General features: G+C 46.3%; 1 protein-coding gene across 1 annotated transcript in view; it reads left to right on the forward strand.

Annotated features, from left to right (window-relative positions):
• Positions 1-23,874, forward strand: part of MARK3 (microtubule affinity regulating kinase 3) — a 66,345-nt gene extending 42,471 nt beyond the window's left edge. Inside the window, exons 10-18 of the mRNA XM_025042128.1 lie at positions 1-95; positions 383-495; positions 1,067-1,220; positions 5,125-5,342; positions 7,916-8,019; positions 15,406-15,663; positions 19,390-19,416; positions 20,702-20,746; positions 22,950-23,874. Coding sequence (XP_024897896.1) covers positions 1-95; positions 383-495; positions 1,067-1,220; positions 5,125-5,342; positions 7,916-8,019; positions 15,406-15,663; positions 19,390-19,416; positions 20,702-20,746; positions 22,950-23,295 — 1,360 coding nt within the window. The 3' untranslated portion in view covers positions 23,296-23,874. The remainder of the gene's footprint in view (positions 96-382; positions 496-1,066; positions 1,221-5,124; positions 5,343-7,915; positions 8,020-15,405; positions 15,664-19,389; positions 19,417-20,701; positions 20,747-22,949) is intronic.
• The last annotated feature ends 263 nt before the right edge of the window (positions 23,875-24,137 follow it).

Below are 24,137 nucleotides of genomic sequence, written 5' to 3' on the forward strand. Positions count from 1 at the left end.
CATGAAAGACAGGTGGATCAACGCCGGGCATGAGGAAGATGAACTGAAACCATTCGTTGAACCAGAGCTGGACATCTCCGACCAGAAAAGAATAGGTACTTGCTCTGTGCCTGCGTGCGGGTGTGTGTTCAGGTAGCACGCCTAAAATGGAAATGATGGGAAGTTAAGCGTAAGTTAAATGAATCAGCCTCTGTTTTGTCGTGTTTAGGAACTTATCTGCAATTTCCTACAATAGCACCGAATAACTCGGAAATAAGCCAGCTGCCCATGTATGTTAGAAAATGTGTGATCTTTTGGGTCAAATAAAGGAAATCATTTTACCCTATAACAGTGATTTCTTACCCAAACAAACCACGTAAACTATATTATTTTTTTCTTTTAGATATTATGGTGGGAATGGGATATTCGCAAGAAGAAATTCAGGAATCTCTTAGTAAAATGAAATACGATGAAATCACCGCTACATATTTGTTGTTGGGGAGAAAATCTTCAGAGGTAAGAATAATCAGAGAAAACAACTAAAAATATCTTGTATGTAAATTATCAGTTTATTTAAACTCTTATTTTTTATTTTTTTAGTACACGTAGCTTTTGGTATATCATTTTTTAGTTTACCCACAAATGACAAGTTTAACTCTTAGGACCATTACGAGCTACTATTTTAACTTCAAGATAATCACCTTAATGGTGGATATTGTCACACACTTGGCTTTCATAAGGTAACTTAACAGCTACTAATAGTTTAGCAATGATATAAAGTGTCAGATGAAATAAATAGAACATTTTAAATTATTTGACAAAGGCTAGAAAGAAAGTCATAAATACGTATCCTTTCTTGAGTTTTTCACGCAGTCAGGAAAAAGCACTTTGCCTGAAATAAGGGTTATCATTTTTGTGTGGGGGTTTTTTTTTTTGAGGGGGGGAGTATATCATTTTTGTACACTGTGATTCTTCTTGTCCCTAAATAGGCTGTTATGAGAGGTTCGCGTGTTGTGAGAGTTTAGTTTCCTAATAAACCATTTGGGTTCGTGTTGTGGTTTGCTCTGTTTTTCTCATTTTCTCTTAGCTGGACGCTAGCGACTCCAGTTCTAGCAGCAATCTTTCACTTGCTAAGGTTAGGCCAAGCAGTGACCTCAACAACAGTACCGGCCAGTCTCCTCACCACAAAGTGCAGAGAAGTGTTTCTTCAAGCCAGAAGCAGAGGCGGTACAGCGACCATGGTAAGTCTGAGGCCAGTCCAGTCTGTTCTCTTGGCGTCATCCCCGCACGAGAGTCCCCTGGCGCTGCTTGGGGCCCGTCGGGCTGCGGCGGGCTTGCTTTCCCTTCTTGGCATTTCAGCCGTCCGGCCGGTGCTGGCCTGATTCTCTGAGGGCCGGCTCTCCTTAGTACGGCTCTTGCTAGGTGAGGCCTAGCTGGGTGAAAGCTTACACTCAGCCCCCTGGGACCCCCTCTTCACTCTCTCGTTCTGTTCATTCCCTTCTCATCTCTGCTTTGGGCTGACTTTCTAGAGCAGCGGTGTCCAGTAGAACTCCCTGCAGTGCTGAAGATGTTCTGTGTCTCTGCTCTTCAGCAGGGCAGCCACTAGCCACGTGTGGCTGCTGAGCACTTGAGCCGAGGAAGCCATTTGCAGTATTGTTACGTTAAATTTACATAGCTGCGTGTGGCCATTGGCTACCATGCTGGACAGTGCGGCCCTGAAGAATACACAGTGCCCAGTTTTTCCTTAATTGGTTTGAATGCTGGTTTGAGCTGCGTCATACTCAACCCCACTCTGGTAGGTGTGTGTGTCTAAACACCGTCGCTCTTAAAATTTTCACCATAGAAGTGAATGTTTATGAGACCTAGGACCCAGAAGGGTACGCTTACCAAACCTGACAGTGTTTCTGCCTTCGAGGCAGTCCGAGCGTTGGAATCCAGAGACTGGCGTGTGTGTTTATTCACCTGTAACTGTGAGTGTCCGCGCTGCAGGTTTTCCGTCTGATTCCAGTGTTCTAGGATTTAGGAAACAGATCTCTGTGGGCTGGTCCTCACTTTTGAAAACACCCTCACATGAGGCCTCCATTTACCACCTGCCCAGCTCATCGCCCCTCAGGACGCGGCCGTCTCTGCTCCCTGGTCCGGAGAGCCAGCACCAGCCTGCACGGGCATTCTCGCACGCCCGGCTTTGATGTGTGCCGGCAGTGATGACGCTCTGCTCAGTTTCCATTTCTCTTTCTGCTAAAGCAGCACATTGTGCTGGTGCTGCCCGTAAACCGTCTGCATGTCTGCTCTTCGAGGTGTGACTGAGCCCAAGACCATCCTGGCACCGGGATTTGTGCTCTTGCCTCTGTAGACCAGGTGTTGACCTGGGTCTCTGTCCTCTTTTGTGTTCGCGTTAGTTGGTAACAGGAGGGTTTTCAGTGCTTGTGGACTGCAAGGGAATTGGCAGAATGCCCACACCTTGGTCTAAACCATCAGTTTAAAGGGAGAGATTCCTAAATCCTGGAAGAAAGCTGGTATTGGCGTTTTCTCACATCTATAACGACTCTCTTAATGGATTAATTTTGCCTTAACCCCATAGATTCCATCTGGATCGGTAATGCCTTTTTTTCCTACAGCTCAGAAAATTTTAGAGTTAAAAGAGTTTTAGACATGCTGTCATTCACTCACCAAAAACCCATTTTGTCAATGAGGAAATAGGCCAAGAGAGCTCAGAGTCTCCTGAGGTTACAGAGATGTGGGAACACCTGGCACAGAACTCAGGTCTCCCAGTTCCTGGTCCCTGGTCCCTGGTCCCGTGGCTCTGTCCACTAACCGGCCTTCCAGTATTCTAGGGTTCAGGAAACAGATCTCTTTTTATAATCAGTAGTCTTTTTGTAATAATCCTTCCTTTTTGGAGCCTCTAATATTCACAAGAAGTTCATAAAAGAATATTTCCAGAAATCCACGTATATTGGAAGTTACTGACCCACTTCCACTTTTTTTTTTTTATTCTTTGTGGAGAAGAAGATACAGTGGTCAGCAGAGGAAAGGTTTGATTGTGCCTCTGGCACTGTTCATTTAAGTGCTGAAAATGGGACAGGTTCCAAAAACGGCGGCTAGTGAAGCACATCCACCTGACGAGACGAGCCGACCGCCTGAGCAGCTTAGCTTGTCCTCCCAGCTCCCCCTCTCCCCTAACTCCCTTTCTCCACACGCTAATGGTTTATATGTACTATGTACCTGCCTCTGCACGATCACACTTCATATGCGCTTCTTAATTTGGGACCCGTGTGTGTATACTCGAGTGATCTTTATCAGATTTTCAAGGGGTTCTTTGTTTTGTTTTCTTTAAAAAAAAAAAAATCGCTCATTTATTAAAAATGTGACTAAGACAGTTTGGTAGTTATGAGAAAAAAATTAATTTGCATCCAGTTTTTACATCTCATACAAAGGCAGATTCCAGTTGGAAGGAAGCTGTAAATATAAAAAATAAAGCCACAGAAATAGTAAAAGAAAACATGAGGTAATTTATAACTTGGACTAGAAAAGGCTTTTCTAACAATGGCCCAAACACTGCAAGCCAAGGCAAGAAAGAAAAGATTTGACAAAATCGATGACATAAAAATCATATTTCTGTGGTACAGCCACACTACGGAACACTGCTCCGCAATGAAAAGGAACCGACTATCGATACACAGCACAACATAGATAAATCTCAGAGGAATTATGCTGAGTGGAAAAAACGTCTCAGAAGGTGGTGACAGAGTTGATTCCATTCATATGACATTCTTGAACTAGCAGAATTGCAGAGACGGAGAAAGGATTAGCCGTTGCCAGGGTTCAGGGCGGGGGTGGGGTGGAGGAGAGGTAGCTGTGGCTGTGAAAAGGTGGCCCACAAGGTCCTGGAGGTGGAGCGGCTGTGTCTCCACTGGTGGCAGGCACATGAACGCGCACCTGTGACCAAAGCGTGCAGAGCTCAACACACAGACACGGGCGACACAGGAGAGTGGGCCGCGTGGTGTATGAGGTCAAGGGGTTGTGTCCGTGTCCGTTTCCATTCACAATCTCAAAGTTTAAAAAGCTTTTTTTTTGTAAATAGAAATAAAAGTTTCAAAGAAAATCAGCAGTGACACTAAAAGTTCAGGATGCCATTGGCTACCTCAGGCTATTGAGAAGAAAGATGAGTGTTCAGGGTGATATCGCTCTGTACTTGGTTGAGTCTTCATTTTATGGCCAAACTGAGAGCTTAGTTCTTCTCCCATAAATAAAACCAAAGCCTCATTTACTTTTAATTCAGTTCCATGGAGATTTACCATTTAGATTTTTATCCAGAAGTAGCTTTTATGCAGAAGTAGCTTTTCTGCACCCCACCCCATCCCACCCTTTTTGTAATAGACCTAAAATATAGTCTCTTCTGCCGAAGAATGAACAGTGAGCATGTGGTCTGTCACCACTGGACATTGTATATAATGAAGGTGCAAGTTCTCTTGTTTGTTTCCAGCATTCTTTGAGCCCCGAGTCTCCAGTATGCGGGTAGTGTGTCATAGGACCCAAGCTGATTGTCCTCCCAGGGTCCCTTATCTAGGGTGGACTGTGACCAGAGACCTTTGCCCACTACCTCCCTGTTGCTTATATGAGGAACATGCTTCCTCTGCTTATACCACCTTGTACCAGCTGCCTACTCAAAGCCCTATTTACCTAGAAGATTGAGTGCTTTAAAAAAGATCCAAGATAAAACTGCTAAAGACATGGCCCATAAATCTGTACCGTTCTGTTCCAAAAGGCGAAGGCATCTCTTGCACAAAAAAAGTTGTGATTCACTTGGATGGACCAGGGAAAGCAGTTCGTTCTGCATGGTGTGTGCACATCAAGTTGGTTGGGTTAGTTCTCCACATAGTAACTGCCCCTGGAGGACAGCTGTACAAGCTCATTAATAATAACTTTTAAAAACCTTAAGTAGAAAGTTAAAGACTAATGAGTGAAATTTCAAAATCGAATTTATCGCATAGGGAAAACATACACAGATGGGAAACATCTTAGAGGATTTTGCTGTCTTACATTTTCTCAGATGAAGAGCCGTCTTAGGTCATCTTAAAAACGTTTACTTTGGCAATAAAATGAGAAGTGTATTGTGACTTTTAAAAAGGGAACTCTGTATTTCAGCTGGGCCAGCTGTTCCTTCAGTTGTGGCGTATCCGAAAAGGAGTCAGACCAGCACCGCAGATGGTGACCTCAAGGAAGACGGCATTCCCGCCCGGAAGTCAGGCGGCAGCGCTGTTGGAGGGAAGGGCATTGCTCCAGCCAGTCCTATGCTTGGGAACGCGAGCAACCCCAACAAGGCGGACATTCCCGAACGCAAGAAAAGCTCCACTGTCCCGAGCGTAAGTGACCTTGAACTCCGGCGCATCCCTGGGGTTGTGGGGTTGCGGTGCTCTCGATATTTCTTTTGCTCCTGTGTTCTTGGCGGCCAGAATGACCCCCCCACTAGGCCACCATGCAGCCACCAGCTGCTGCACTGAAGTGGGTCGAAGCGGTTCTCGATGAGCCCCTCCTACTAGGTGGGCACAAGACCCTCCAGGTCGGGCCGCTTCGAGTCATTCCACAGACACTTGCTGTGCTCTAGGTCAGGTTAGGCTGAGAGATGGAAAGAGCTCATAGCCTAACAGGAAAGAAAGGAAACCAGATGACGACAGCGCAGACAGGTGACCACACCGAGCACTGAGTGGTCTGACTGCCCATGAGCCAGGGATGTGTTGTCACCCCACATTTTCAAAGGTTTCTGCTGACAATTCTGTGCCCTTACCATGTGCCAGAAACCATGCCGAGTGCTTTTCCATGTATTAGCTAAATTTTAAAATGAAGAGAAGTTAGTAATTGTCTAATATTACACTGCTGACCTGAATCCACTTTTTAATCCCTACCCTTAAAATCCCCCCAGTAAGCGGTGTTTGTTTAATTAGATTCTATTGAGCTTTAGAAATTTTTCCGTTAATTGAAACGTGTTCTCTCTGACTTGACACAGTGATTAGTATTCCTAGCACTTCTAAAGTGAGACTCTGCATAGTATGAACAATTCTTTAACCAGCTTGTTCCCTACAGAGGTAACAATGACACAGCCCTCCCTCCACCCCAAAGAAACCCTCACGTGAGGAGCCCAGCGGAGGCCCCGCTGCCCGTTGGGGGTCGTCCGTGCCAGGGCCGCGTTGTCTGCGCCATCCTCTGACCTCGGGCTTTATCAGAGTAAACCTGCATGAAGAGGTTTTTGTTTTGGCTCCCAACGCTGTAAAATTAGATCATTTAGAGCCCTGCAGTTTAAACTCAGCCTCCAGCTTTTGTTGACAGTTCCCCAGGAAGGTAAGGACCTGTTCTCTGCCTTCATAGCTGTGCTCATCTGCGCACCGCCCTTACGGAAACGTGTCTGGAGCGGGGTCAGTCGCCCAGCCTTGGTTCAGAAAGGAGAGGAGTTGCTGTCAGCCTCCTCCCGTCAGCCTCGGTGTGGCCCTCCGCGCGCCTGCTCGCGCCGCAGCAGAGACGGCTGCTTTTCTCTTTGCTTTGACATTGTTCTTACCCGATAAAATTCCTTAGTTGTGACTTAGCTTTTGAAAAATTCATGTGAAATTCACGACATATCATTAACCATTTTGACGCGTACTGTTCAGTGGCGTCGACCATCAGCTCTCTGGTTCCACGCTTGAGAGTGACCCGTTAAGTCGTCACTCTCCAGTCCCCCCGCAGCCCCTGGCACCCACCGATTGGCTCTCTCTCCGGGTGGGTTTGCCCGTTCTGGATATTCCTCTGTCAGACAATACACAGCCTTTTTTGACTGGCTGCTTTCACTCGGCATCACGTTTTCAGAGTTCATCGAGCAGCAGCGTGCGTCAGCACTTCATTCCTTGTTATTTGCCGCAGGTCTTCTCCTTCTCCACTGATGGACGTTTAGATTGTTTTAGGTATTATGGGTTGTGTCGCTGTGACATTTGTGTACCAGCTTCTGTGTGGACTTAGTTTTCATTTCCCTCAGAATGGAATCGCTGAGTCATATGGTAATCTATATTTAACCTTTTGCGGCGCTGCCAGTTTTCCACAGCGGCCGCACCGTTCTGTATTCCTGCCATATACGAGAGTCCGTTTCTCCACATCCTTGCCAGCGTTTGTTTTGCATTTTTTAATTTGGCTGTGCTGATGGGTGTGGAGTGGTACCTCGTTGTGGTTTTGATTTGCATTTTCTTAGAGACTAGTGCTGTTCAGCATCTTGTCGCGTGCTTGTGGCCGATTGTGTGCCTTCTTTGGAGACATACCTACTCAAGTTCTTTGCCCGTTTTTAAATTGGGTGGTTTGTCATTTTGTGGTTGAATTGTAAGAGTTCTTTATGTAGTCTGGATAGTAAGCTCTTACCAAATATATGATTTGAAAATGTTTTCTTCTATTCTGTAGGTTCTCTTCACATTCTTGAGAATGTCCTTTGATACAGAAAAGTTTTTAATTTTAACAAAGTTCAATTTATCAAATTTTTTTTTGTTCTGTGTACTTTTATGGTGAGTCACATCTATAAATCTCTTGTCAAATTTAGGGCCATGCATATTTACCCGTTTTTTCCTAATAGTTATTTGTTTACATCTTTTTTTAATACATATTTTTTCCTTATATTTATAATACTTTTTACTTTTTATTTTGAAGGTATTAACTTTTAAAATACTGGATCTCTGTACTTTAAATAATTCATGAGTTATTGCTTCATGATTATTACAGCCATAGCCATTCTTTATTCTGAGTGCCAGGAGAGGGTAGCCTGGCTGCCTCCACCTCCTTTTCTGACCTGTTGGCGAGCACCGTTGATATTTTAGGGTGGGTTTATTTAAAGACCGAGTTTTTATGTTTATTTAGGTGAGTTTTTTTCTCATTGTACTCTACTTACTAAATTGCTCGAGACCAAAATGCCCTTTTTTTTCAACAGAGTAATACAGCATCTGGTGGAATGACGCGGCGAAATACTTACGTTTGCAGTGAAAGAGCTACGGCTGATAGACACTCAGTAATTCCGAACGGCAGAGAAAACAGGTAGGAAATTCTACCTGTTTACAAGAAAGTTTGTTTTTCTCCAGAGAAATGGAAGCACGTTATTTACGTCTTGGTTTTTATAATCAAATTTCAAATAATACTGGTAAATATTCTGTAATGGTAAGTTAAATCTAAGTGTGAATTTTTAGCGAGACCCTCAAATTTCGAATTCCTCTCATAGTGCAGAGCCGATCCTGCTGGCTGGCCACACGTGATGGTGGAAGGGGCGAAGTTAAATGAGGGCTTTCCCCAAGGAGACCAATGTCAGCTGACAGTCTGGTCATAGACTAGTGGTCGGGGAAGTCGGGCGTGTTGTGCACATCAGTAACTTGGACAGAGGTGGAAGGAGGGAGGCCAGGGACCTGCAGCAGAGAGCCCGGCTTCTGGAGGATGCAGGTCGCAGAGTGGGGTGGCAAGCCTTCTGCAGCACTCGTCAGCGGTCTGCCCAGAGGACCGGCGGACAAGCAGTCATGTCATCTCCCCCTTGGGGGAGATGCACTCGGGATCCCAGAGCCTGCAGCAGTCTTAATCTGGTGGAGAGACAAGCATACATAGGCTGAGTGTGATTTAAAATACGAACAAGGTCACGTGACTAAGGAGAGAGTCGTGTCGTGCAAACAGCTTTCTTGGGGTTACAAAATAAGAAACAAGTAGAGTCAGAAAAGTAGGATAAAGTGGGATTAATGGGACCAGAGCCCCTGGGTAGCTAGTTTGTCGGGAGAGAAAAGAGAAGTGGTTGGATTACTGGAGCACTTAGGTGTGTATTCCATATAGAACGCATTTCCCAGGCTGGCATGGGGTTTCCTGCTTTCCCTTTGCAAGAGTTGTGTGTAAACTAAATCCGAAGTGGTGACAGAAGGTCACAGCGAGCAGACAAGGTTCTAGAGTAGAAATCCAGAAGATCAGTTTGCATCGTCTGTCACTGTTCTGTGACTTCTTAACTTGAACGTTGTTGGGTCATGTCTCATTCCCATGTCTCACATCAAAATTGGTTCTCTCTTTTTTTCTGACATTTACTTTCTGAAATTACATTGCAAGGTTTCTGTTTTCTGTGGATCTCATTAATCAAATGAATGTTTCGATCACTAGCTTCTGTGGCAGCCTGAGCAAGGGTCCTTCTTTCCTCCTTCACCCTTAAGACCAGAGTCAAGTATTTAACATTTCCTCTTCTGCAGACCACTCTAGCTTGAATTGATATGAAAGTAAAAGCTTATTATGTGAGATTATGTTGATTATTCAGTGAAGTTTTAGAAATATTTACATTCCAATGTCCTCTTTTCTGATTCCTACGTATGTGCTTGTTTTAACGTTGTCTTTTTCATTATGATTAAAAGCTATTAATGATTTGTATAGCAACTGGGCCAGATAGCTTACAAGTAATGATTCATATATTCATTTAAAACTAAACTGTCCTCTGGTAAAATTTATTTTATTAGAGTTACATTCTCAAATCTATCAAGTTTGTTCCAGTTCAAAGTGATTTAATAAAAGATAGCAGTAGATTTAATTAGACAGGCGTTTCTAATATGTTACGGATTTTAGTCTACAAAACAAGGAAAATGTTGTTTCATGACTCTTTCTCTTTTTACAAATTCTTATAAATTGTTGAACTGTTCTACCAGATTCCTTTTGAACTTTAGAAGGTACAGCTCTGAGGTACGGTCAGACTTTTTTAAGAGGCGGTTAGGACCAAGATCTGCCCCACTGTGCCTGTGTGTGTGTGCGCACATGCCCTTCTGAGTCCGCTTTCCTGCGATTACTCAGTCACTCATCAGAAATCATTTTAAGAATTCTCAAATTCCTTTGGAGTCCTCACCTATCTGTGTTCTGTCCGCAGATGCCGTCCTCATTGGGGCCGACTCCTCTTTGTCCTGACCTGGGCCTCATTGCTTCTGTTGGCATCAGTCGTTTAAACACTTTACTTTCGGGAACGTTGTCTTTGTCTTTAACCAAACAGCGCCTCAGTGCCAGACCACACAAGACAGGGCCCATAATTTTAATACTATCTGGATTTCCATTTTCTACCTTACAAATTAATTGAAAATGTATTTCCAATAATGTGGAAAATTATCGGAGGTTTGAGTGCCAGACTCTGTGGTCATGTTTTTTACTTTCCGTTAAGGCGCCTGAATGTGACAACTTTCTCACCCTTAAAATAGATGCTTGAGTCGTAAATTAGATGCACCGAGCCCTCCTTATGCACAGATGACTTCTTAGGCAGGCTGTTGCTTTTTCCTCTCCCATGTACACAGCTTATTCCTTGACTGAACTACTAGCGAGCTACAGGATGCCTGGATCTAGGCTCACTTCTGAAAGAAGGGCATTCATTTCCATTTTTAGCCTTGAATATGTTGGACTTTTTCCTTATAAACGTGTTTTTCCAAAATTTCAACACAAGAATGGTCGTGGCTAATAAAAACTGTATGAAACTTTAAACCAAAGTCTATACACATGTCTTAAACAAGCTCATCAGTTGTCTTCAACATTCGACTCTGAACATGGGACGATGTTTTCAAGCCTCACCAAATGTATTTTTCTTGCCACAGGCAGTATAATTGATTTTTAATAAATAGTTTTTCGTTTTAAAATTAATATTATTTATTGAGTCTTACTAGTACCATCTTTCTGTTTTATCAGCTTTAAAGCTAGTCACTGGTGTGGGGGGGGTGGGGGTAGTGCAGCGAGGTACAGCAAGTTGTTGCTTTGGCATGAGTAGTTTTCTAAGTAAGACTCGTTTGAAACCAGGCGTGCTGGAGTCCAGCCTGCTTTCTGCAGTGATCTCCCTGATGCGATTATTCTGCCTTCTTCAGATATTGGTCTCTGAAAAAGGCCCGGTACCAGCACTGACTAACGGTATAAACTAGGCGTGAGAAAGCATTAATTACGTCTTCAGTTGTATGATCTTGTAAAAGTCAGGTGTATTCATAGTCCTTAAACCACTTAACACAGACACAGCGCTCAGCAGATACTGTCTTTTGTTATTGAGATAAACTGTTCAGATGTAAATGTGAACAATTTTCTTAGTTTACACTGACTGTATACTTCATCTGTCAACTTAATGTTGCTAATGAACCCACATAACATGGACACTCTGTCCTGCTTTTTCGTGTGCTTTTAAATATCTATAAGAGACTGTTGAAAATGTATTCATTTGAGGACATCCCCCCCAAAGAAGTAGTGTGATGTCATTCATTATAATAAAGCACAACATAACCTTTTCAAAGAAATTTTAGATCTTTGATATCACAGGTAAATCTTTTTAATTGTCAAGTGGCTGTATTACCTGTTTATCCATTTTACCCATTTATCCACTTGTCTTGCATCAGGGCACAAGGACTGAGCAGAGAACGTTGATCACAGTTACCACATGTATCTTTCAGATTATCTTTTTAAGTCTGTTTTTGCCCAATCACTGATACACTTTGAATCAGCATCCAAATATTTCATATCAGAAAGTTCTGATATGGGATAGGTGGCATATCAAACAAATTGAGAATACCTGTCCATCAGTAACCATGAGTAGTTTAGAGTTTTTAAAAATGTTTTTTTTTTTTAAGGATAATTAGACATAAATATAAAGCAGCCAGGAAGAATGATAGGAACTTCATGCAACTTGGATTTTAAGGAACACATCGCTATTTTTATTAAGTTAAGGTTTAAAAAAATGGTTCTTCCTGGACCCAGAACTACTGAAAATGTAATGCAGCTACTCTCGTTTCTGTACATTGTCAGGGGCTAGTTATGGACCAGAACCATCATTTGTAACACTTTCGGGCGGGAGGGTGGTGGTGTCCAGCTTTCACAACAGCCAACTTGATGCATTTTTAGAATGCGCAGCCCGTTGGGGTTTTCCGTTGTAAATAGAATTGTTGTGAGTTTGATTGTACAAACTTGAAATTCAGTAAACATTTACTGAGTTTATTGTTTCCTAAATCAAGATGCTAGACCTACCGTAGAAGTAAAAAAAAAACACATCTGTTTTGTTCCCTGCTTTGTGGAACTCACGGTGCAATGTGGATTATATTCCTACAGAAATAATTCAGTCACCTGTAAGATTAGAATGTCAAAAAATTTAATAATTTTTAACTAAAATATCAATTTACACTCCTTTTTAGGAAGGTTTCCAACTTTAAGGCAGTTGTGTTTTGCTGCAGAGTTTCTGTCCAAAGTCCCCATCTTTATACACCTTGTACAGCTTGTTGCCCACACTGTCCAGCCATGAGCGGTGTGCCTCGTGGACACAGAGCAAGCATCTTCTTACTCGGTACGCTGACTAAAAGCCCTTTACTTTTCCAGAGTCTTTGAGACCATTTTTATTCTTCAGGGAAGAAGCCAAACAGCCCCTTCTTCCCCTGCTTTTCTTAATGCATCCATCGATCCCAGCCCCTATTTTGGACAAGAGAATGCCAACAGCTGGCAGGGGGATAAAGTGTGTCGACTCTTGCTCTGCCCTGAATAGGTAATAGAACATAAGAGTTGTATTTATCTGTACCTTCTTAAAAATAAAATTATATGTATACATACGTCTAGATGTATGTATTGGGAACAACCAAGCATTTCTTCAAATAGTTGAATCAATTAGGACTTGCTGTGTGACAGGTGACAGAAGCCCAATCCAGCAAACTGAAATTAAGCAGGGCACCTGTGCATTCCCACAGCCAGGAACAACCGCGAGAGCCAGGTGTCGCAGGTCCCTGCTTAGGCCCGGTGGCATCAGAGTTGCCACTTTACCTCTCTGCTCACACAGAAGCCCTGGGGGCATCTCTCACATCCCTGCAGGTCTGGCTCTGACCCTGTCGCTGGCCAGGGTGTTGGGAAAGTCTGGGGTGGCGTCAGGACTCCTAGGGCCCAGGAGCCTGCTCCCCCCAGAGCAGGATTCAGGTGGCGTGGCCACAAAGGGAGAGTAGGTGCCGAGGGGCAAACCCAGGAAGCTGAGTGTTCTTGTGTCTTCACGAGGCACTTGTTTCCAGTTCTTCCATGACTGTGGTAGAGCCACTCTTCCAATTTGGAGGACAGGATTCTCGAAAATGCAGGGACGAGCAGCTTATTCCAAAGGCCCTCCCACCTCGTGTCAGGGCTGTCACAGTTCCAGTGAGGCACGTCGTGCACTTCCGTCCTCGGTTAGGAGAGCACTGCCTGAGCACCCACGTCACCTGAGCCTTTCTGCTGGCACTGGGGACCCCATGGCACAGGGCTGGCTTCCCAGGCTCAGGCAGGGCAGGGTCACCGCAACACGGCGCTGTGTAACAGGCACAGGCAGCGCGCACACTGAGTCTGCAGGAGCAGGACGGCCCCCAGCGGGGGAGCGCGTCGGGGGAGGCTTCGTACACGGCGTGAGCCGGGTTGAAATTTGATGAAAATAGAATGGCGTCAGCTGTCCAGGCACAGAAACGGCTCCTGCGAGACGACTTTGACTTGATGTGTGACCAGGGGACCACACACCATCAAGAGGGCCATAGAGTTGCGTTCCGGGAGCTAACAGTGGACGGTAAAGCCTGGAGAGATGGCAGGGCCCAGGGGGAGGAGTCGGGTCTTTATCTTGAAGACCCAGTGTGCTTTCGAAAGGTTATGAGTGCCGAGGGGTTGTATTTCAGGAAGCTCACAGCTGTGCGGTGGACAGACTGGGAGGTCTGCGGGCAAGGCCAGGAGGCCAGTGCAGACAGGTGCGGAGGGCCGGGCCTGTGCCAGGGACGAGGCGCCGCACTGAGGCTCTGGGAGGAGACGTGGAGAGGACGGGCTGGCCGAAGCGCTTTAGGAAGGTGGCACGACCAAGATGTCACAGTTGCTCTGGACATGGAACATGAGAGAAAGACCCGATGGTCTCTCAGTTCAGGCTTCGAACAGATTTCTGCAGAAAGCCGCCGAGAGGGTGGAGCCGGAATTCTAAGTCCTGGTTGTCCTTACGGGGAGGGAGGTGTCGCTTTGGTAGGCCAAGGACACGACTGAGCTGGATTCAGGAGTAGAGAGGTGGTTTTGTTCCAGAGCTTCTGCCAGGCAAAGCTGCACACTTGCAGCCACTTTGTCATTCTTTCTCTGCCTAGAAATGGTTCACTTGCTCGTTAGTTTTCCCACCTTGAAAAAAGGGGCTTCGTTGACCCCTTGAGAATTCTGACTGTTTTCTTATAAAGAAGTGAATGTCCTTGGAGTAGGAAGATTCTCGGCCCTATTGAATAACATAGGTCACTTTGATAGTAACAGCCAGTCACTGTGCCTAGAACATCACTAGGCCATCTGAAATCGTTGCCACGCTTCGGGAACGGGTCAGGAGCGGTGTGTCCTTGTCATGCCCATTGACTTCACTGCAGTTTGGATGGAGACATGTCTTAGGATAGGCTCTCTTCTGTATATACTCAGAGGACACTGTTCTTCTCACACGAATATTCAAACATGTGAGATGTTTCTTTTTTCTTTAAAGTTAATGAACTTTAAAAACTACTATTTGACAAAAAGGAGCTACAGGTTAGCAGTTGCTCCAGAGTCGAAAAGGTTTTGTCGTTTGACGGAAACGAGACGCTTTGGGGAGGACGGTACGCGTGTTAAGCAGCAGGTCGCTCTTTTTGACACTCGTCCACTGTCCTGTTGTTTCTGCCTCTGCCTGACGAGAACGTTCGCTTACGCAGCTAGGCCTGCCTCCATTTGTGCCATACCTCCCAGCCGTCAGCTGGGAGTCGATGTTCACGTCAGCCTCCGGGCACCCCAGGATGCTGCCGCCCCCCGTAGGCAGCGCGGGAGATAACTCCACGGCTGCTGAGAAAAACGCACGGGCCTGTGAAACTGACATGCGCCCGCCGCTGCTTAACTTCATGCTGTGGATTTCACAGTCCAAGATTTTGTTACAGTTGTCCCAAAAGCATCCTTTCTGTGTGTGGTTCTACTGACCCACAGCCCGTCTCGTGGTGTCCTTGTTGTCGTGTGTGTCTTCTCGCCTTTGCATACTACAGACAGATAAGAGCGCCCCCCCCCCGCCCCCGGTTGCTTACAGTGTTCCTGCCATCCGTGTGCTTCCGACACGCGTCAGTTGCCTGTTCTTCAGCTTCACTCGCGTGGCCTTTGTTTCGTTTACGTTGGCGGGTTCTCTGCACATAAGCGGTTTGAGAGGGAAGTGAAGGAAAAGCTGAGTCAGCCATTCTTTCTCCTAGAATTTCCCTGCGTTAATCTTGTCCTTGAAAATATGTCTGTACTGTACCGGCCGATCCCCTTTCCCGCTTAGCTCACCTTTTCCTCCCAAGTGCTGTGAAACGCCCCTTCGACCTAGATTATGAAAGCGGAATTGCCCCACCGTATGTCCAAGGGATACCGTGACTGTAAAGTTCCATGTGCCGCGTTTGCCGCAAAGCCAGGACGTTGTGAGTGAAGACGTAAGAATCTGTGTTTCCGCTCTCGCAGCTCTGTGCCCGACCAGAGAACTCCAGTTGCTTCCACACACAGTATTAGCAGCGCGACCACCCCGGACCGAATCCGCTTCCCAAGGGGCACTGCCAGTCGTAGCACTTTCCACGGCCAGCCCCGGGAGCGGCGGACTGCCACGTACAACGGCCCGCCTGCCTCGCCCAGCCTGTCCCACGAAGCCACGCCGTTGTCGCAGACTCGAAGCCGAGGCTCCACTAATCTTTTCAGCAAATTAACCTCAAAACTCACGAGGAGGTAAGTGCCAGATGGTGCTGGTTGTTGGGAGCGAAAGGAGATGTCCTCTCTGTGACGCCAGCACCCGGCTGCTCTTTATTTTGTCTTTAGCTCATGTTTTTCTACATCTAACTTTGTACTTTAAAACCTTTAGGAGAGAAACGACAGAGTTCAGAGTCTTCACAACAGCGAAAGTTCTTCAGCACTTGGGAGGTTCTGGTGGTTCTTGAATTACTGTTCTGTGGGTCGCCCATCTGCCGCGTAGATGTGTTGCGGTTGAGCAGAACCTGGGTCCGTGGGCAGGGCTGGTGCTCCATAAGCAGACACTGAGGGGACAGCGGACGGGGCGGTCCCTGCGTGCGGAGGAGAGGCACTTTCCCTCTCGCTGCGTTTCACCGCCTGGAGGGACACTAAGCGTCCGGCGGTCTGAGTCTTGGACTCACTCTCTGTCGGTCCCCGTGAGTTATAGCGAGAAGCAGGTAACTTTCTTGAATGTAGTGTGGCGATAAAAGCCCTGGTGTATTCTCAGAAAGACACTAGAACCCAGTCATGTATAAAGCTTCTCCTGCGTCCCGTAGGCTGTCACTGGGGCCTCGGGAACGCTGGACTCTCTGTGGGCCCTTGAGGTGCTTTAACTTCGCTCCCATAATCTGGCCGGAGGTGTTGAAAGCAACATTGGCTGCTACAAGAAGAAAAAGGAAAGGGAGCCCCTTTGCCCTGTAAGCGGGGGGTCGGAGACACCTTTGGCCAGGACCACACCTGGGAAGCCTGAGCGCCTGGGGCCTCAGAGGAACCCTCTGCAGTGACGGCTCACCAAGGCTTAATGTGTCCCTGGCGTCCTGCACGTTTGCCTGCTGCAGACCCTCGTGTTTATCGCCTGTGTCCCATTTGCACGCAGCGATGGCGCGCCTCAGAGTCTGCAGCGGCCGGTGGCATCCTCTGTTTCTCGGTGCCCCCTGACCCATGAGCCCTCGCCCTGTTTCATGCCATCTGCGTTGCTTGACCTGTGAGCTAAGTACCACTTCCCAGCAACTTTACTTGAGGTTGGTCACGTAAAACTTAGACGAGTCACATTAAACTGCCTTTCGCCAGATAACCCGTTCGTTGTTGTTGTCGGGACGTTGAATGCCAGGTTAGGGAGGACATCTGACATCTGTGAGCTCTGACTCGAGGGCAGAGCAGCCAGAATGTTCCAGGCCGCCCTGTCTTCTTCTCGGCTCCTTTGCTGAAACATCTCATTCCAGGCTGGACAGGAGAGCAGAATGGGCCTACCCAGGCTGGGGGTTCAGTCCAGGAAGAGTCTGGTGACCCCTAGAATAATCCACTCCTTCCTTCCAAGGTCATCCCATGGCCTATCCCAGGCCTCCCCATCCCCCAGCTCCTTCCTTCCTCAGGGACTAGACTGAAATGGAATCTGCCTCTGAAACTTGGGTGGTAGAAGATGGAGCCAGGTATCCCAGGTATCATTCACCTGGCTGTTTGCCCCCCCAACCCTGCTGAATAGCAACTAGTGTGTTGCCCTTTGAGCCCCGAGCACAGAGGGGACATGCAGCCCTCAGGTCTAGCTAAGCACTGGTTACAGCACAGTCAGCTTTGTGTCCTCGCACTTTGGTCTCAAATGGGCTCATCATTAAAATCCTTAAATTTATTTGTCTTCTTTTTGCTCTTTTTTTGGCCATCTTAATACTATCATTGATAAAAATGTCAGCTACCATTTATCGAATGCTTGTTATGTGCCAAGAATTATAGACTCGGTTTACACATAGAAACGTGTGTGCACACACCACACGTTGTCCCCTTGACGCCCACGTAATCTCTGCAGTCTGCCCTGTGGGGAGATACTGTCCCAGTTTCAATGAAGAAACTGGAGATCAGGCTCGGGGAGATGGAGGTACATGTTGTGACTCCAGAGAAGGCCCCGAGGCCGCTGCATCGCGCCCGCACAGAACACCGTGAAGGCCCGTCGCAGGCAGAGCCCTTGCCCCCATTCGCTTGTTAAATTTATTTCATGTATTTGAATTGAAGTTGGAGACCGAGGTTTCTTGTTAAAAAGAATTCTAGGGGGTCATCTTATCTTACATTTTCCAGGCAATTTCCACCCCCAGATTTTTCAGAAAGGCAGTTTTCTCTTTGTTCAAGTTTGCAAGCTGAAGGTCCATGGTCCTTCCTGCCGCTGTCCCTTCAGGTGCTGTCAGTTCATGCTTAAGAACAGTCACAGTCCTTACTGCTGTCGTTGGTGTCAGCTTCTTATTCTCTCCGGACAGTAATTGCTAGAATTACCCTGCTGGGCCTTGAAAGGCTCGGGTGTTCGCACCTAGGATTTTCAGAGGAGACCTGCCGTGACTCGGTGAGAAGAGAGCTGGCACCAGAGAGCCTGCCCTCGCTCCCGGCCCTGCCCTGGGGACTGGGTGGTGTGGGAGAGCTGTGGGCTCTGTGACCTCGGAGCCCCTTTCGTCAGAAGGAGCGAGGCGAAGACCTCAGTCTTGCAGCTTCCCGCTCTTTGTGTATCAGGGGATTTGTGGGGGGAAACCTCTAAGAAAAGCAGCCCTGTGGTATTCGACCAGTAACCCTGACACTTCTCAGGTGGAAAATTTGGAAATGAAAATATATTTTAAAGACCTTTTAATCATTTTTTTAGGTAAAATAATATTTTGGATAATACTGCCTTATATTTATGTGGTGCTAAATTATTTACAAAATACTTTCAATGGATGTTCTTCTCTACTGTGTATAACCTTGCTGTGTACCACTTTTGATCGATAACAAAGTGGCTGGCGGTTACCCACAGTAGTTAGAAACTTTTAAAATGGTCAGTATCTGAAGCAATGCCAAAGTTATCCCAAATTAGAAAAAAATCTAAGGATTCATTAATTTAGTCAGTCGGCACATACATATACGTGCCTCTTGTGTCCACAGAACTGGGTTTTAGGAATAGTTTGACAGACCCAGCCCATGCCTGCCCAGAAAAGCTCTCTGATGACTTGATCGTTCCCGCTTGGTGCATAGTTCGAAATTTCTTTTGTCACGTTCCGTTCAGTTCAACCTAAGCATCTTCTTAATTGTTTTTAACAAGCTGAGTCACTTCTTTTAAATATATCTCCTTCAGTTTATTACATAAAACGTAAAATTGAAACCCCCACTGTTATCTTGCCATCTAATTTTCATTTATTCTAATATCTAAAACTAAAAAGTCTACTTCATTTTAGACCCCAATAACTAATTTTTTTAAAAGTGATTTATGTCATACCACTGTAACAATCTATTAGTGTTCAAATCATCTTCCTGAAGTAATGATTCTCTTAATGGTTAAACATTTTATAATGAAATTTTTAGTGTTTCTTTATAAGAAGGTAAGATTTTTATTCATAAGATAGTCTGAAGAAAACTGAAAAATGTTATCTTATTACTAGTTCATTGCAAGTGACTTGTCGTTTCTTTAACACAAGATGTTGACTTTTACTATCTTAAAGACTGTCCATCTGAAGAGCCTTAAGCAAATTCTGTTATAGCTAATGTCGATGTTTACTGCTAAATCTCTGCTCACAAGTACAGATTTTTTAATATTTCTAATTAAAAGATCACATACGCAATTATCTGTAATTTACTTTTTCAACAAATGTCACTGTTTCATTGTTGGACAGAAGAAGAACCGTTTTGTTTGTTTTCTTTCTATAATTGACTAGACTTTCTATTTCATTTGTGCGTCATTTTTGTTAATTTCTTTTTTTTTGGCTTAATTTCTTTTAGAAACATGTCATTCAGGTTTATCAAAAGGTAGGATTTATATATACACATTTTTTTTCAATCTTCATCCCAAAATGGCTCCTGCAATTAACATCAGGTTTGGCTTTCTAGCCTTTTTTATTTTTATTTTTTCCCTTAAAACTAAACCTTCTGCTGAGACTAAATACTTATTTCTTTGAAAGGAAACTGTGGAAAGAAATAGATTAACTCTCGTCAGGCATTTTTGAGGGGACTGTGGCACCCATGTAACAAGAGGCCTGAGCATGCTCTGTGCATTTTCTTTCTTTGGTAGAATTATTAGCATCCAAATAATTCTGTCTTCATACTAATAACACTTAGCATGCTTCTGTTTGAGGAACGAGATGTGCAGTAACATTAATGTACTTTTAATGGTTAGCTTCAAGCATGCAAAAGGTAAGTGGTAATGGTGTCAATCATCATTTTTTTATTTCACTGAGGGTTGAATTAGCAGAAGGCTTTAAAAAAGACAGAGAAAGGAGCTCATATTCCGATACTGGAAATAAGCATAAAACCAAACTTTACAGCCTCATTTGGTTTATGTTTTTGAGAAAGTAAGATGTGGGCAGCTGCATAGCAGAAATGTTTTAATATTTTCGGAGTTGAAGAGTAAATAGTATTTGATCTAAAAGCCACTGTCCACCAACTACTGAAGAAAGCATGTCTCATTGTTTCTACCTAAAGCGTGTAGTAAATGCTATTCCTACCAGGTGACCATTTTTGATGATATCAAGAGACAAAAATGTTGCCCACTACCTTGGAACGCACACAAATGAAGCAGAAAACGCCAGAGGCCACACTGCCTGTGCCTCTCAGCTCACTCGAAGGCCAGGCTGATGAAACCAGTGGGGTCACTGACGCTTTGTTAACATGAGTTCTCCGTCAGAAACTGGGAGACCGCTTTCTTCCTGAGGGAAGTTCCATCCGTGATTGTTCTTTAATGGATGTTCCCAGTGGCCAGGTTTTTCCTTGGACAGAAAATTTTGTAATTGCGTGTCAAATTCAACTGATAAATCCATTTCCCTTTAATTGGGGTCCAGCGACTAAAGAGGGTCTGAACAGCCGCCGCGAAGGCCGTGGTGTGCCAGGCAGGCCTCGTGGACACACGGGGGACAGCAGTCACTGGCCAGGTCACAGCTGAGAGTCTGAGAGTTATCCTGAGCTGCACCGATAACCCAAAAGTGCTTTGGGCTGTTGGTTTTATGACGTTTGTGTTTCTGTGCGGGGCCGTGTACTGGTGTGTAAGATCTCTCTTCTCTCTCCCACTTGTCTGTGCTTCTGCCTTCTGTTCGTTGAGGCTTCCAACTGAATATGAGAGGAACGGGAGATATGAGGGCTCAAGGTGAGGGAAATTATTTTTTAATACATTTTCTAGGTATTTACCTCATTTCTGCGGCGGGGCGACGCTCTGCTCTCAGGTTTACCTGGTGAGGCCGCAGCGGGCTGGGAAGCTGTGAGCACTGCTGCCCTCACCCTGGGCCGGTGGGCTGCGCTGCGCCCTGGTGGCCACATGAGGGCGCCGCGCAGCCGGCTGGTGAAAGCCGTCTGCTCCCCGTCCCCACTCTTAACCTTGGGTGTGGGCGGTACAATCCCGGCCCTCCCACCTGGGCCCTAACCACCTGCAGTGAGGTCTGGGGGTTGGTAGGAGCGCTCTGGGCGCCTTGGTGGCTCTCGGCATAGTTCTAGTCTCAAGGAATGAAAAAGTAGTGAGTAGAATTTTCACATCGAATTAGATTTTTTAAAAAAGATTATGTAGTTGCTTTTAAATTTCGTGTAGCTCTCATTGCCCGGATTGGAGGGCGTGGGGTGTCACCACAGAGGCTCAGCGCTTTTCGTAGTTGGAGACGCCTGTCCCTCATGCCCTTTTTTATCCAGGTCCTTGTTAACCCGTTGGCTCTGAGCCAATGACTTTTCCGAAAGCAAACCTGCAGTGGCTCCATTGCCTGACCGACCGTGTCCCTGTGAGGCCCTGTGTGACCTCCGCAGCCGCAGTCCCCCTGGGGCCTGCACGTTCCAGCCTCAAGAGACTCTAGCCTGAGCTTGCGTCCATCTGTAAGAGGAACAGCCTCCGGTGTGGTGGGGACAGGGAACACTGAGCCTGTCCACAGAGCGCTCAGGAGCGCCAGTGGCTGTTGTGTGGGTGTCGCTGTGCCTCCAGTCCCAGCCCGTTCGTACGTGCTCACATCGGCCCCAATCACGTCCTGGCCTTTGCTGATGCTCTGCCTGGTGGGCCTGGGCACTCCCCCCACCTCCACGGTGTTGGAACCCGAACCCCCGTGCTCTCCAGATGCCACCCCCACCTGGAAACTGCTTCCTCCTCATCCCGCCCCGCCTTTCCCTCGCACGCCTCCCAAGGTGGGCTCCACCTCTCCCCTGTGACCCTCTGGTCCCGTGACCGTCTGGCAGACTGTCCGGGCCTGTCTCGTCACTGCTGTTCCCGTGCGGCAGTCGTCCCTCCTCTAACCCCAACTAGGGTGAGAGCTTTTGCCCATGTTTCTAGCTATTTTAGTCTGTAACAGCATTTCCTACATAGGAAGCTTCTAGTCAGTTTTGGTGGGTGTGAACCCAGTCGCATAGTGGGTTGGTGACAGGGAGAGCTGTGTGCTTAGTAAAAGCCACACCCCCCCTCAGCTCTGATGAATTTGCCACAGGATAAGTGTATTTCGGGCTCTATACAGGGCCTTTTTAATGCACAAGAGTGTTAGGTATCCACCGTCCTAATTAAAGCCTCCAGGTAAAGGAGAATGTAAATAACGGTTTGTGGCACCGATGATTAAGTGTCTGGGAACAGTAAGTAGATGCCTATTCTGAGTTCCCAGAGATCCATGCCTGGGGCCACTGTGACACCACCTCGTGGGTGTGGGGACCACAGCTTAACGCTTTGTGAATCTGTACAGTTTATGTCCAGGAGAGTCATTTGGGTACTCAGCAGCAAATAAGCTTTAGCATTTTATTTTTCTTTCATTGCAAGATAACGTCATTTAAGAATTCTTTTTAGCTTAGACTAGAAGTTTAAATTGACAGAAGGAAAAATGGGGAAGGGGCACTACTGAAAGCTTGTCTCCCCTCCACCCCCAGCTGTGCACTCAGCCCCCCGGGCGGGTCACAAGGGAAGCGCTTTTCAGCCATGTTGAGTCTGTCCCAGTTAAGGCACCCAGAGGTTGCGAGGAGTTGAGTAGAGAGGGCCTGATGGCGCCTGGCCACCTGCACTGGGCACTGGGAGGTGCGTGGCCCTCTCTCTACTTTGCCCAGTTTCCAAGGGTAGTGTTTAGCAATCCTTATTCTTAATTTAGTAAGTACATGGCTGGTGGGATTTTACAGCCAGGTAGATTTTCTGCATGTGTGGTTTATGATTTGAGAGAGACAGTGGAGGACTAAATAGGTGAACACTTCTTCGAAAGGGAAGATAATCACATGGGAACCACGCAGGAAAGACGTGGAGGTCGGTTCTCAGCTGTGTTGGGAGTCGGCCGTGAGCTCGGCTAGAGTAGGACAGACGGGCTTTCTCGTGCCGTTAAAAATAAACTTGCCACTGTGCGTTTCAGTCGCAACGTGTCCGCCGAGCAAAAGGATGAAAACAAAGAGGCCAAGCCCCGTTCCCTGCGCTTTACCTGGAGCATGAAGACCACCAGTGCCATGGACCCCGGTGACATGATGCGGGAAATCCGCAAAGTGCTGGACGCCAACAACTGCGACTATGAGCAGAGAGAGCGCTTCCTGCTCTTCTGCGTCCACGGCGACGGGCGCGCAGAGAACCTCGTGCAGTGGGAGATGGAGGTGTGCAAGCTGCCTAGACTGTCTCTGAACGGGGTCCGGTTTAAGCGGATATCGGGGACATCCATAGCTTTCAAAAATATTGCTTCCAAAATTGCCAACGAGCTAAAGCTGTAACCAGTAATTAAGGTGTAAATTAAGTAGCAGTTTTCCTGAACACTGATGGGAATGTATAGAATAATATTTAGGCAATAACGTCTGCATCTTCTAAATCATGATATTAAACTATAAGGACGAGAGCACGCCTGGGAGCGAAAGCTGGCCTTTTTTCTACGAATGCACTACATTAAAGACGTGTGACCCGTGTGCCCTCTGTCTTATTTCCATCGCCCTGAGAGTCAGCGTGTGCCATCCAGCCATCTCTGTGTGCCTCCCGTCCGCGTGGGTGTGAGCGCTGCACACGCGAGCATCTCCTTGCCCGGGCAGCCAGAGTTGTTACGAGTACCTCTGCGGGAGACCATTTGGTGCTAAAACGCTAGAATTGCCAAGCAGGAAAATGCCGAATTACTACTAAGAATTAACCTTAAGACTAGTCGATAACAATTACAGGTTTACAGTTCATGCCTGTGGTTTCGTGTTTGTTGTTTTGTGTTTTTTAGTGCAAAAGGTTGAAATTTATAGTTGTGAACATTGCTTGTGTGTGTTTTTCTAAGTAGATTCACGAGATAATTAAAAATTCACTTTTTCTCAGTAAAATCTCGCATTGTCTCCTAGTACTGTATTTAAGACTCAGATTAAGGCAGTGACTAAAAGTATGTGTTTTTGCCTTCACCAAGCTGAACGAAACCCGTTGGAAAGCGTGTGAAGGCCGGGGCCACTTGTCCGCAGCCTGGATCCTGACATTTTGTGATTACTAGCATCTTTGTTCCCCAAAGGCAACAAAAGGAGAAGACAGCCCTCCTGGTGACCAGAGTGACCAGAGAGACCAGAGAAGGAAGGGACTCGGGAGTGGCACGGCG

This window comes from Pteropus alecto, unplaced genomic scaffold, assembly GCF_000325575.1.
Source record: "Pteropus alecto unplaced genomic scaffold, ASM32557v1 scaffold8, whole genome shotgun sequence".
In the NCBI taxonomy this organism is placed as follows: domain Eukaryota; kingdom Metazoa; phylum Chordata; class Mammalia; order Chiroptera; family Pteropodidae; genus Pteropus; species Pteropus alecto.